Source organism: Lepidothrix coronata, unplaced genomic scaffold (genome assembly GCF_001604755.1).
Source record: "Lepidothrix coronata isolate B3197 unplaced genomic scaffold, Lepidothrix_coronata-1.0 Scaffold136, whole genome shotgun sequence".
Taxonomy (NCBI): Eukaryota; Metazoa; Chordata; class Aves; order Passeriformes; family Pipridae; genus Lepidothrix; species Lepidothrix coronata.
The window spans coordinates 1,717,701-1,732,839 of record NW_016690316.1 but is presented as its reverse complement, the minus strand read 5'-3'; the positions used below and the strand labels follow the sequence as shown (position 1 = coordinate 1,732,839).

Sequence of the window (15,139 nt, the reverse complement as noted above, 5' to 3'; positions counted from 1 at the left end):
AAAGCACTGTCTTCACAAGATCCTGGAACAGTGACCACCCTTGTTTACAAGCAGCAATGAAACAAATCCAGGAACTAAGCTAGGCACACATTTATTTTGAATATCTAGCTGACCATGTTTCCAACATCATTCTTTCCTGTGCTACCTTCCAACATATTATTTTTCTTCCCTACTTGTTGTGTTTAATCTCTCTATCTTTAGGCTTTAGTTTCCTTCCAGTAAATGCTGTATAACCTATGAACTGTCAAAATATTTATTAAATTATAAAATAATAAAAAACAACACTGAAAAACCTTCAAATATAGATCTGGCAATCTTCAGAGCCTAAGGCTCCACAATGCCTGTACTCAAGATCCATCCTTAACCAAGATACGCTGTAATTTACGTGACTTGCTAAATTTACCACTGAGGCAAACAGGTCTTTGCAAAGAGGCCTAACAGTGTAATTTTTGGGAACATCATAAAGCAATGAAACAGAAATCAACTCCAGAAAGCAACCAACTAAAGATAAATTCTGGATATGTTTTCAAATGACTCTGCCTTTAAACTCATTTGGACAAGATAAGTGAAATAGCAAGTTAAGAGAAAAAGAAATACCAGGTAAACCAAAACCAGAGAAGCAAACAAATAAAAGTCTGTTCACAACCTGAAATGAGAACTATTTTGAACATGACATATTTCCTTCATAAACGTCTGTTCTGGCCATGGGCCTAGGGGCCCCATATGCAGATTTCATGTCCTCCAAATTTAGTTTATGAATCAGGAGTACGATGCACAATTTTTTCCTATAGCACAAGCAAAATGAACATCTGTTCACTTTTTGCCACGTAGGTTTATATCTGTGTGGGTGGGTGTGAACAGAGCTCTTGATGTGTAATATTCCTCCCATCTGCACACCAGGTGGCACTGCATAGTTAATCAGAAGATAATAACAGGCATGAGGAGATTACTTACTTTTTGGGGAAGAGAGAGTAAATCAATCTCACAGAGGTTTTTTAAAACAAGGTACATTAATGCTTGGACTTTTAATTTCTTTTTTCTGCTGTGTAATTTCATTCTAATCAATGGTATGATCTGATTATGTCATTGTTTGAGTGTTATGTTAATTAACTATAAATGACTGCAATTATGACAAAGGTTCTTTCCACAAGGGATTTAATTTTAATTTTTTTTTAATGTACGGTTTTAACCCTTGCAAGAAGGATATACTATTTAGGATACATCCAAGCAACAATATGCTTAGATTTACTTTGAATGCTCATCTAACCCACCATTTCACGGTATTTAATAGAACCTCTCGATATTCTTATATAATAAAACTAACTTTATAGTAATTTGACATCAGAAGATGGAGGAAGAAACAAGCAAGCTTCATTACAAGCAGCATTTGTCCTATAATGAGAAATTAACTAGGAAGTTAGTTAGTGCTGCAAGTTTAAAATTGAAAACACTGAAGTGTTTAAGCAATTTCTGGGAATGGGGGCTTAAGATTTTTTAAAATATTTTACCAAATAAAAAAATCTTTGAGGATATATTTTTATCTGATATTCATCTAAAGAGAATGTTAATGTTACATAAAACACCTACGTTATGACAAAATGCTATAGAATAAGGGTTTGTGCACAAGTCTGGAGAAAATGTTTATAGTGATAGCATTTCTGTGTACTCATTTGAATCTCACATGAAAAATGTCATTAAATACTACAAATATTTAGTTCATTCATTTTCATTCAGTTAAGTAGTTGTATAAAGAAATTGTTCTGTATTTTCTCTTTCAAAAAGAATATACGACGCTTTGTGGAGTATTAAAAGACAGAACCACAGAATTCTATTTTCCAAAGAATGTAGCTGAACTTCTAGAAGGATGAGTAATAAAGGCCTAGTATTTCTGCATTTGCTCTGATAGCCAAGAGAGAGACATACACATAGTCTTTGTTTTTTGGTAAAAATCGTATTGCACCCTGAAAGTCCACCAAGAGACACAGTAACACAAAGTGTTCAACACAGCATGTTCAGACTACTCCATTCTCCATAAGATGCCCTTCGTTGCCTTACTTTGCTGTCTCTGAGGACCATGTGCTCTCTCTTCTAGCCCCTCACCCCTTCATTGATTTCTCCCTTTTGCTCTCAGCATGCTTATTCTCTGTTGCCCTGAGTCTCTGTGGTGTTTACAGAAGGCAGCAACTGATGTGAGACTTTTTTTTTAATAGCAAAATTTTCAAACTGATTTGTCAGCTCAGTCACAAATTCTTCACAAACACTTCTTATCAAAGAGCAGATTCTAGGTAAAGTATGTTGAGTAATCTATCAAATCAGGACAGGATGGGGTTTTTTCTATGCTTAGTGGTAGAGGTTAGTTTTAAAGCTTTGAATGTTTAATTGGGAGATTTAATTCCTATTAATTAATGTTTGTAATAAAATAAAACCAAAATATTTGTAAATTGAAGATAGCTGGAATTTAGAGATGAAAATTTTAAGGACTCTAATTCTTCTCTAATTTTTAATTAGCATTATTAACTGGCCATTGAAATAAGACTGAATAAATTTAGAAGTTGCACCTATCTAAATGACAATGAAAAGAACTAAAAAAAAAAATAGTAGAGACTCCCAGAATATTGTTCTTCCATTGTTTAGCTGCTACTCTTTAGCCCTATGAAAAAATTCTCATGCATGCTACTGTCTATCATTACTTTTGATGTAAGCAACTGAGATTCATGGACTACCCTTTAATACTTTTAGCTGCATCTGAAATCGAGACTGCTGGAGAAAACCAGAAAAATGGTGTATCTCTATATGCAAAACACCAGATACGTCTACTGACAGATGTTGCAAAATATACATCTTTGTAGAGAGAAAACTGAAGGGATGTGAGAGTAAATGATGGAGAGGGAAAATTCACATAATAGTCCTCTAGAAATAAACAGAGGTACAGCATTAAGAACTAGTTGGATAAAACACTGCTCAGATAAGACAAAAATCTGGAGATTGAAGGAAAGAGCTACCAAAAGTAAAAAAGGTAATAGGTCCTGTGACTAAGATCCACGTACAATTTGTTCTGAGGTTCTGCTATCAGAGGGCAGTGTTGGTTTTCGGTATGCCATTGCCCAGTTTGATCACTACTGCTTATCCAGGTAACTATGAAAGCTTTTCCTAGGATTTAGTCTTTTCTAGTTCAACATATGTCTTTGTACACCCAAATTCCACATCAGTCTTCACAGTCTAATTAGGAAAGATAAGATGGAGGTAAGGTGTGACTCAAATTGAGACTCCAGAAGTTGCAAAAGGTTGGTGACACATATTGGCCACCCGTTTGTTTTCAGGTCTAGTACAAGGTGGTTTTCTGAGCTTTCAACCAGTGACTTAAATGCACTAGACTTACTGGCTGGAGAGCATCCTTCACTTTAAGATAAACGATCATAGCCTCAATGCCTCAGTAAGCAAAGACTTGAAGCTAAGCATCCTCTTTTATTATTATCCATTTCAGAGTAAGGCTGTTAACCTGTATCCCTTAGGGAACTTCTTGGGAATACTTTACCACTCAAGTCTTAGAGTAAATACACTGATTAGAGCACACTTTTAATACCTTTCCAAACAGCTCTCACAAAAAGCCTCTGCTCTTCATTTTTCTTCAATGTGGTCACTTGCTAGAAGTGATCAAACCTCAGTCATCTATGCTTTACCTTCCACAGACCCAGTAGCAGACAGCATTTTCCTTACTGCACACAATATTCCCACAGGCAACAGATTTTTCCTGATGCATAACTGTGTGGAAAATAGTTTTCAAAGTTCTCTTTGCAATTCTACTTGCTCTCATGCAGCTGGCTACTTACAAGTGCCCTTCTGTTTCATGAATCACACATGAACTCCTGTACAATTCCAACTAACAAAATCTTGAGTTTAATCTCATTTGCAAGACCAAGGTGTGCTCTTCAAAAAATCACACTGCTGTGAAAAAATCCTCTCACACTGTACTCTCTTGTCTCATCACAGACTTCATATTCTTTTACACACTCATTTACTTTTCCTTTTTTCCACTAACAGGGAAAATTGAAAACTACCATATTTATTTTCCATCAAGGTACAAAGCCATTCAGAAGTAAATTACAATTAAAAAAAATATATTTTATATAAGTAGCTCTCTAATTATTTTACCCCTATGATTCAGGGTAATGTTCAAATGTGACATTTCATTGAATATGTTTGTTCAGTAGGCAAAGAACACAAAAAGAAATGCAGTACAGAGTCATTATGGAAAAACGGCTGTTGCTGAGAGCTTATAAATGTTCTATTGCATTAATACAGCTAACTCTACAAATATGTAACCCCTTGGCACATCCTGAACCTCTTAATACCAGTATGCAAGGCCATGTTACTGTCCAGTGTCTTACACAGTACTGTAAAAGTGAGATGACAGGCAGACATGGGGGTACAGAGAGGGACCGACTTCATCATAAATGCAAGGTAGCTTCCAATAACAAAACTTTGTAGGTATACATAATCCTTCATTAGCATTTATACCCTCTGTTTCCTAGTATAATCAATGAACACATGATTTACAGGAGAATTATGCTTCAGATGCCTACTCTTGTTTATTAAATTTCTGGCTGTGTCCCTTTCCCTAGCATCTGTATGGCACAATGTTGTCTATTTATATTTATATTTCTAGCCAAAAATATTTTATATTAGGATAACTTTATTAAGGTCAGAAAATAAACCCACATACATAAACCAAACATTCCAATCCTATGTGTAGTGCTCAGTGGTCATTTCTGCTAACCTCTGAACTGTTATTTAAGCTTCTGAGTGAGAAATGCAGAGGAATGATGCTAATGTTCAAAATATGACTGATTTTTTCCTAAATACTAGACTCTCAGAAGACAAATGGTTATGAATTAATTCCTCATTGGTGAGATTTCACAATGCAGTTTGAAAGACATAGATGAAAACAATAAAGAATGTAAGTTTGACCATTTGCCTTGCATACAATTACATCAAAATATGACACATCAGAATTCCTATACATGGGAGTTCTCTCACAATGTAGGGATTTAGGATTATATAAATCACAGCACCCTGTACTATCATTACACGACAGAATAGACCTGCAAAGCTTATTATACTGCATAACCAGATGGTAAACAACAGTTGTCGTTGTACTAAGAATTACATCTCTGTAATCAATAATAGGAAGGAGGAACAGTTGGACAACTTGTTTCCTATTATGTTCACTTAGGCAACGTCTAGATCAATAAAGAGCATTAAGCCTCATACCAACTGCAGACAATACCTGCTCAACATGCCTATCATATGGCAGCAATGGGTCCAGCTGTACTTCAAAATACTTGTAAATGGATAACAATTCTAATCTAACATTAAAAAGGAGCAATGATTCAAATAGCAGGCAGGTGCAGGACTTCTCTAGCATATGAGAGAAGATAGACCTATGATGCCAGTTTTAGTATAAGTCAAAGTCAGCTTATTTTGCTAACCCACCCCACAAGTACATTTCACTACAGCCTATCAGAAGGATGTTACATGTTTTATATGGACGAAAGAAAAAAGCAACCAAGCATGGTATCACTGGCTTACATATAGACTCAGTAATTATGTGGGTGTAGTAAGCTGTTCACAAAAATTGAAAACTGAACTTGTGTATCGCTCTAGGCCAATATGACAATTAATTACAAGCAAATTTTTAGTTCATCCATTTTTAACTATTTAAACAAAAAATATATCAACCCATTCAGCTACATTCACATTTTACTTAAAAATCTATAATATAAATGTGATAATTTTAATAACTGTCTTAAGGCCACTAGCTTTAGCTTCCTGGTTTTTTTACATTTTCCTTCTATTCCATACTTTCATAATGCATCAAATTGAAGCTATCTCCCATCATGCTATTAAGACAGGTACAAGTCCCAGTTTATTCTCAGGCAGTCATTCAATTTCAAGATGACAAAACACGGGACAGTGAGCTCTTACCTATTCCAATAAAGACTGCTTCATACCCATCTTCTTTCAAGGTAGAGAGTGTCATTCCATTCACTGCAAGGCCTCTATTAAAAATTATCTGAAAGAATTAAAAATTGCTTGCTTTTAATGTGATAATGTGAAAATAATTTCTATTGTGTCCTGCATATAGACACCTTGCAGGATCTTCTAGCGAGCAAACAAAGTAAATTAAAATTTTTCCCCCCTCAAGCCAGGCTTAAAAGGTCAGACAGGCTCTGATTTAAAGCAAGAGGCCCAAACTACATACAGGTAAAAGGTACCTTCAGATTATCCTCAGATAGGGGCCATCAGAGGCTAGCTTGGTTTCTCCTTTAAGCTAAAAGGTTTAAAGTAAGCTAAACAAACAAAAAACGCCTGTCTATGGAACAAAATACGGAAGTAGAGCTGAAAATCATAAGTTTTCTCCTGCAACTAAATATCTGTATTTAGTGCTGATTACAAAAGGTTGTATATCCATTTGAAAATCAGAATTTAAGAAAAATGATGTGGAAGCAAGAACCTCCTCTAGGGAATATGTCCTGAACAGATGAACTGGAACACCAACCAAAACCCAACCAGTTTAGGTTATTGCACAGACATTAGTTAAAGTATGACATGACACTCTTCTGTATTAACAAGGGTTCTGAAGAGAAAACCAAGCAATGTTTTTCCACAGAGTATCAGGCACTTGGTAGGCCTCTAATAGTGTAGAATGCAATGCCAGTCCCCAAGGAAGGATGGTACTGCTTTATGCTGCACTCTCAAAGCTCACAGCCCAAATTTTGCACTGAGACAACTAGCTAGAACACCTTTATGCCAAAAAATCCTCAGTGAAGCCAATGGTGCTTTTGTGGATTCAGAAAACCTGACAGGGCCAGAGATGACAGTAAGCCTGAAGAATGCTCTTTGCAAATTACAGCGTGCCCTACTCGACCATAATGAAGCAGCACGTTTTGCATGGTAAACTAACAAAGGTTTTCAAAATTATTAATAAGTTTTGTTTTAAACTTAAAATTGTTAATTCTAATTTAGACAAGCAACAATGCTCAGTGTGCAGGGATTAGTGTTCATTTATTGAAAGGAATAAGTCACAGCAACAAAAGTGCACCTATAATCATCTATACTTGTTTCTGTTCAGTGACTTTTTACTTCCAGAAGCAAAAGCTGAAAAATTTTTCTAGAGCAACGTTCCACCAGCAATTTTACTTTGAGCAGCCTCTGCACAGGCTGAGCAACTACAGTAGTTTTAAGAGTGAGACTAAAAATAGTGTTTTCTGTGTGTTCAGCCAACCAAGTATGGCAGGTCGCATGTACAGGTCATGCAATTGGAGATACACACACCTTTTGCTCATCGCTCCTAACCCCAAGGCCTTTGAGCACATAGTGTGTGATGCCTCTCCTGATATTTTGTACTCCTTGACATGGGCATGTGTGTTTTTATCTCCGTATTTTAGGCTCCCTGAACTTGAATATTTTCCCCCAGGTTTTTTACATCACTTGTGATTTTATTTTACAGAATGCGCTGCGCTGCTGTGTAAAGTCTATACTTTGTGATCTTAACAGTTTAGCCTTCCTGTCACTATGTATCTTGTTTGTTATTCAGTCTGCCTATATTCCATTTAATATACTTTTCCTATTGGTGGAAAAAAAAAGTAGAAGTAAAATACAACTAACATTACTTAAGACACTGACTTTTTTGTCTTTGGAGATTTAGTATAAATTTTATCAGAGGTGCAAAAAGCCACGTACTATTGCAATCCTTTAAACAATAGATTTCATCCTCACTCACAACAAGAGATATTCCATAAATTGTCATTATATTTTTTTATCCTATTGTGTACATATGTTATGAAAACATAATGAAGGAATTTAAATGGCAATATTATTGTATGTGGGGATTCATAATACTCCTAGGGCCTAGCTCTGTAATCCTTATTCAGTTGACTAATTCTTACTAATTTCAGCAGAATTACTTGAATAAACACCACTACTGAGCATTTACACAATACAGCACCTTCCACCACAAATTTGAAATGCTTTAAGTAAACACTAGAAAATATTTCCAGCTTATAGAGCTATAAAGCTAAGGTACTTATTTAACTAGCTTGCCAAAGGGTCAATTGAAAACCAATGGCAGAGCTTGGAAGCAAATTTACATTGAGATTCTCTGCTGCACTCCAAAACTGCACAAGACTTGCAGGTCAAGATGACATGGTGGTTCTATCAGTCCATTCTGAAGACCTTGTCATAACAGGGAGCCCTGGGGAACTGTGGTTGGCAGATAATTCCCAGGAACCATCTAAAATTGTCTCCATGCTCTGTTTTAGTCCCATCCCTAACTGAACCTCCATTCCGTCAGTCTTTTCCAGGGTTGTAAAGGGAATTTGAGAGTACAAAAAAGACCTGTAGCATTTAAAGCCTTGTCTTACATCTTACCAGCATTTCTGTAAAACCTGGGAAGGATGAGGTTCTCACTCAGGTCTTGTGACAACAGTCTACTGCTTTTACAATATGAACCAATATGAAAGATTCCAATAAGAATTTCTTGCTTCACTGAATGCTTTAGTATCATGTTAAAAATACAGTATCCCTCCTGGTACTCAAAAATTTCATCCAGTGATGTATTCTAAGTTTGTAACTTCTATTAAAATGTGCAGCAATTGTAAATACTATCTAAATCTTCAGCTCAACTCCTAAATTAACAATGAAGCAATGCTCCCATTATCTATAAACAACACACATTTATTTAACAGAATAATACATAACTATTGCTTTCCAAGAAGTTCAATGACTGTTATTGTTTATAACAGATGATCATGTTAATACTTCATTTAATTTGATGTATTTTATTATAAAATTAACTTGGATGCAAAACTGCATGATAAACCATTGAGAAAAAAAACTCAGGGAGAGGGAAAAAAAGACGTATCAAATATGAGAGTTTTAAGTAGTGCCAAACTTGCACGAAAAAAACTTGATTAAAAAAAAATCAAATCATTCCAATAGCTACATTGAACCCCTAAAGCAATTTAGGAATTTGTTTCTTACAGACAATTAATCACATGCAGGCATGCCAGATGAGAACTATTGATTGCCCTTTTCCAAACTAGTGGCATTCAGACAGGAGACAGACAAATGCCCTGAGCAAGAGGAAGCATCTTCCTGCCTCTGTCTAGCATAGCTTTTAATCGTTCTTTACTAATGTGCATGACATTTTGCTGTTAATCTTTGGCAGAGTTCTGGTTCTTTTTTTCTTTGAGCTATACATAGGCAGGATATATTTTTCATTACCTTCACTCCAAGATCCTTCATAAGCTCGGCTTCAAAATTCACTACATCATACGGCAATCGGAACTGGGGGATTTCAGACATACTAAAAGAAATAAAAACGTTTTTGAAATAATTTTAACTATTAGGAAGAAAGGATTTTTTTATTTGTTAAAAATTCTATACTTATAGCATACCTTATTTAATTTTGACATACATGAATAGAAATGTGCTGAAGGTTGACTGCTGACTTTTTTTAGTTGTTAGAATGACAAAACAGCATTATTCATCCAATGCTAAAAATACAGGCCAGGAAGGCAGTACCTTGAGGCCAACGCTGCCTACACTTGTAGGTAACCATTCAACATATGTTAAGCTTGAGTTCTAAAGAGCTTTGGCTCCATTCCTTTTGTTCACCAGAATATGTAACACTAAAGACATCCATTTAAGAAAAGATTTCATGCAAAGTAAAATGACCTTCTAGCAATCTTTCACTAAGCTATTCAATAAGAGAGAATCAGATTTCCCATATAATTTTTTAAAAGCATTACATATGCTATTTTGAGCAATGGTATTTAAAACTGTACCCGCCTCCATTTCTACTTCATAAATTTTTTATGATCTTTCAGGATGGACAAATATTCTATCAGCTGTTGGTTTCATGTCTGCTTTTTGACTTAATGTTCATTAACTGGCATTTTTTCCTCCTGGGGAAGATAAGGAATGACATCTTCAAGTTCCCAGAACCACAGAATGGGAAGACTGCAGTGTTTTCTTCCAGTATAGAATCTCAGTTTTTATCTGCTGGTACAGATATAAAAATATATAAATTTATCTCCAATGAAATGATATCTACGTATCCTAGTTCAAAATCTCTACTGTAAACCATGTTACAGGTAAACACATTGAAGCTCTATTTTAGATACTTCGGTTCAATGAAGATAAAACCTAAATATGCAGAAAAGTGAAAGTCACTCCCCAGATACTTCTAAGCTTCAAACAGTCTAATCTGTTTTCGAATTAATGAATCTGTAATTTCCATAACAAAGCACTGGCACAAGAGATTCACTGCAGCTTCAGTTTGCATATTGTTATTGACCACACCATCTTTAACATCTAACTTTGACAGGCCAGAAGGGTTTTATTTATTTTAAGTTGCATCAACTTTAATTATATTGATAAGAAACTGGTTTTCCTCCTTATCATTTCTAATACTGCCCTTTTTACACCTTTCTTGACCACTGTGCAATGAAAAGTGTTGTAAATGTCACATACAATGAACATGTCAAGACAATACAACTTTCATAGGTCATGCTAAGTAAAAAAGTGTCTGAGGCAGAAACTAATATATCAATATGATTCTGCAACAGTGATTCAATAAGGAAATTAATCAAAAAAAGGAAAGTTTTATTTTCCAAGTCACCTATATATTTGTTGAAGGCCTGTCATTTCCACGACATGCTCCCAGAACAGAACTGATTGTGTTATGTCACTGTCAGAATTTGTAAGCAACTTTTTGCTCTTATTAAACATTTACTTACAGTTTTGTGCTGTGAATATATTCACATACATGTATGTATCTAAATACACAGAGTTCTGGGGGGGCACTTGCATGCACATTAACCATGAAAGTAAGCATTTTATGAAAGTCAACTATTGCATAAATAATTCTAATATAATTTCTTTCAGCAGCAGAAGATGGTCTCTGACTCCCCACTGGAGAAATGGGGGGAAAAGGAAACAGGGCAGAGGTGCAGGAGGGATGCAGTGGATGGGAACAGTGTCCCGCAAAGTCATCTCTTCCTCAAATCTGATCCAAGTTAGAGCTGCTTGGACAGGTGCTTGGTGTTGCTCAGTGTTCTCAAATTACTTTTGCTCAAGGAACAGCTCTTTGGCCAAGTGAGAGAAGTACTCTGGCATGTTGTAAAACAGTGCCATAGATAGGAACACATGCAGTGAAGCCTGTTCATGGCCTCTAAGCAAGAGCATGATGTGCTTGTACCTACTCTATCATAAAGCATAAATTTTACACAACTGGTGAAACATAGGAAAACCTGCCCTTAAATGTGAAAAATTCATACATGCTTGGAGAACCATGGAGTCATACTACATTTAAATATCTCACTACAAGAACTGCCATCACTAGACATTTTTCTATTGTCACAATATTATGAAAGCTAGCTAAGATGCAAGGAACATCCTATTTAAAAACAACTGAAGAAACTAAAAAAAGGCAAAAGCACTGCCCTTTCAAACAGTTGATTCAAAATACAAAATTGATTTAGTTTTCTTAGATATTTGCAATAAGTTTATGAAGCCTTAAAAACACACCCATCAATAACCTAAACTTGTTAAAAGAGGTACTGCATAGAGTTACGAATGCAATAATGGATGACTTCTGCCACAGGCCAGCCTCCATTCTGTTTCAAGATTAAAATAAGGACAAAAAGAATTGATGCCCTTAAATCAGATGTGAAAACTTCTTCAGTGAATGGAAGTAAAATTTGACCTTGATTGCTATGTGTTCATTAGGACTCAAAAGAAAGAAATAAGTTTTTAAATGCACTCCTCAGTAATTAAGGATACTAACAGAACAGACAAAGCTCAGTGTAAGGCTTTTTGCAGTAGAACAAACAACAGACTAAACTTTATTTTAAATTCAACTTAAAACATGATGAACTCAAGATCACATTGCTTCAAATACAGAAGCACACATTAAGCAACTGTAGCATTTTTCTATAAGCACCGAAACAACTGCAGAAAGTACTGTATTGTATCACCAAATCCCACTTGAGTCTAACCTGTTACCAAGTAAGGTCTCATTGCTAGAAATGTCTCATTAATTCTGACTACTTTACAACAACAAAACTAACTTTAATCTGGTATTTATGAAAACGTGCGACTCAGCAGGTGAAGAGGTATTTCATACACTAAATTTGCAATCCTCTGTGGCAACTAGTTCAAGTTAAACAGCTCCACAGTTAAATGCCTACATATTAACACCTTGGTAATTAGGTAGAATAATTCTGAACCTCACTGGGAAAAATGCAAGTAATCAGTTCAACTTCTCCAGCATTGATTCTCTATCTTCCAGAGCACTGAATAAGTATTTGACATTATGACATTATGGATCAAATTCATTAACCGTGTCAACTCTATTGATTTCAGTGATGCTGCATTGAAAAATTTAAGTGCATCACCCTTCTTTCTCTTATATTTTTCATTTTTTAAACACTTTTGTGTGAGTCCATTTTGTACTCTTGTATATCTTACATTTTAAAATTTCATTTTGATTTTGAATGGGTTGGTATCCATCAGCCAGTGCCTGAATTATTTTATACACAGGGATTCCAACAAACCTACAAGATATGATCTCAGCCATTGTTGCAGTGGTAAAAATTCATCTTCTACTGTAGAGGACATGACACCTTGCAAACATCAGCCAAGTGTTTACCATATAGGCAAACTACAAAGGTATTTTATGTATCTGAAACTTCTTGAAGATTGAGAATTGCAGGGGGTTCGTTTCAATCATATGGTGTGGTCTACTAAAGTTGCAAGTTCAGACATACATGATGGATTTATTCACTTTCACCTTTATTTGCATAGGGTAGTCCACAAAAGCATTCTAAATCTAAAACTCTCCATGAAATTAATATCTGTCTAAAGCATTTTAAACATTCTTTCACTAGGACTACAAGTACTTCATCTTGTTTTAACTGTTTTGGATAAGTGAAAAATGGTTCCTGACGTAATTTTCTAAAGTGTTAATTTGTTAATAACAATTGCACACTGGAATTTAACAGGTCACATGAACAGAATATAGGAGATAGCCACTAGACTTTCAGTTAAAGCTTACCTATAACTGTACCTCTTTTAATAATTATTTAAATAAAAAATAAGTTTTCCAAAATTTGAAATTTTCTACTCTTTTCCTTTGGTAGAGAGATCACACATAAACTACGTATGCACAATATTTTTTGCTATGCTTTCTATAATAATTGAAAATGGTGCTTTGTTGTCATTGTTTTTTTACCTTAAACCACCAATGTACTCCTGCTTTTCAAATATGGTGATGTTTGAATAGCCCAGTCGAGCCAAAAAGGAAGCACAACTTAAACTTGCAGGTCCTGCACCAAGAAGAGCTATCTTCACCTGATATGCTTCAGGCATATCTTCTAGAGGAGGTAAGGAAGGGTTTCTGATCTGAGGAATATTCATAGCTTTGAATACCTGAAAAGCAATACATTCAACAGGTTACATACTTTACATTCCCTCCTTAAATTTTATTATGAATAACATGATGGGAGCTTCTGCTAGTACTGTCACATATCTGATGTATTACTCATAGAATTACAGAATCACAGAATATGCTGAGTTGGAAGGGACCCACAAGGATCACTGAGTCCAACTCCTGGCCCTGCACTAGACCATCCCCAAGAGTCACACCAGGTGCCTGAGAGTATCGTCCAAACGCTTCTTGAACTCTGGCAGCATAGTGCTGTGACCACTGCCCTGGGGAGCCTGTTCAGTGCCCAACCACCCTCTGGGTGAAAAACCTTTTTCTAGTATCTAACCCAAACCCCTCCTGACACAGCTTCAGGCCATTCCCTCAGGTCTCGTCACTGGTCATCACAGAGAAGAGATCAGTGCCTGCCCCTCCTCTTCCTTTCACAAGGAAGTTGTAACTGCAATGAGGTCTCCCCTCAGTCTCCTCTTCTCCAGGCTGAACAGGTCAAGTGCCCTCAACTCCTCCTCATATGGCTCCCCCTCAAGGCCCTTTACCATCTTCGTTACCCTCTTTTGGACACTCTCAAATAACTCAGTGTCTTTCTTATATGTGGTGAACAAAACTGCACACAATATTCAAGGTGAGGCCAGACTGCTTCATAACATTATAGAGGTTTCCAAATGACATCATGTGTGCATTTGTGAGGGGTGTTATATTTGCAGGGTTTGGTCCTTCTATGGGTCTTTTTGTCTTAAAAATGTCTGAAGTCAGATCTTTCACTACAGTAAATTTTACAGAAAAGATGTAACCAGACTACCAGTAACGGAATAGGAATACAAAGTCAGCCAGATGGCAGAGAATCTCTCCAATGCCAAAAACATTCCCTGCAAACAAATCATTCTTACTAGTAGAAAAGTACTTCTGCAAATAATGCAATGGATTATAATGCTAGTGAAGGGGCTCTGCTTCTTCAAGAGACAACCAGCATGATCCTGAATAAATCACTTATAGCCTGGTTGTCTAGAGGTGGTAGGTAATAAACCTTAGGTGGGTTTGAAATGTCTTTTAGGAACCACCCTTAGTCTTCAGTGTTGTATTTTCAAAGGTAACCCATGCTTTAGATGCCTTTTCTTAGATAATTTTTATAGGACTTACTTTATTTTAGTTTCTTATCTATTTCAGATGGTTCCACTTTTTAACTGGGTTTCCAAAAACTATAAAGTTAGACCATTCTCCCTTTGCTCCAGTTATTCACTCACCTGTAGAATGGTGATGATTTGCCCCCATCTGTCCTGACTATTAAAAGTACTTTGGAACAGACTCTGACCACTATTGTTCATTTCTACAGAACCCAACACAATGGGCTGCTAACCTAGTTGTAATGTCACACAGTTTCTCAGATTTACATTAAATCAGTTCTTTGCTCAGGTATACAGGTAAAAGTCTAAGGCAGAAATATTCTACATTCCCCAAGCTAGACTTCACTGTCCTCTGCATTTATATATGTTGTAGGGGAAGGAATGAATGTATAACCTACGAAAAGAAAAAGAATAGACTTACAGCATTACAGGCTACTGAAGATTAGAAGCATGGAAGAGCACACAGTTACATCTTCTTTTTAGTTTAGGCATTAGAGGTAAAATGTTT

General features: G+C 35.9%; 1 protein-coding gene across 5 annotated transcripts in view; it reads right to left on the bottom strand.

The window, feature by feature from the left end:
* Window positions 1–15,139, bottom strand: part of DPYD (dihydropyrimidine dehydrogenase) — a 336,847-nt gene that overhangs the window by 214,502 nt on the left and 107,206 nt on the right. For all 5 annotated transcript variants that reach the window (XR_001876800.1, XM_017827217.1, XM_017827219.1 and 2 more), the window contains exons 6-8: window positions 13,298–13,494; window positions 9,286–9,367; window positions 5,986–6,073 (exon numbers count right to left, since the gene is read on the bottom strand). Coding sequence is in view for 4 of the 5 variants with exons in the window: in XM_017827217.1 (XP_017682706.1) it covers window positions 5,986–6,073; window positions 9,286–9,367; window positions 13,298–13,494 (367 nt within the window). In the remaining variant the exon portion in view is untranslated. The remainder of the gene's footprint in view (window positions 1–5,985; window positions 6,074–9,285; window positions 9,368–13,297; window positions 13,495–15,139) is intronic.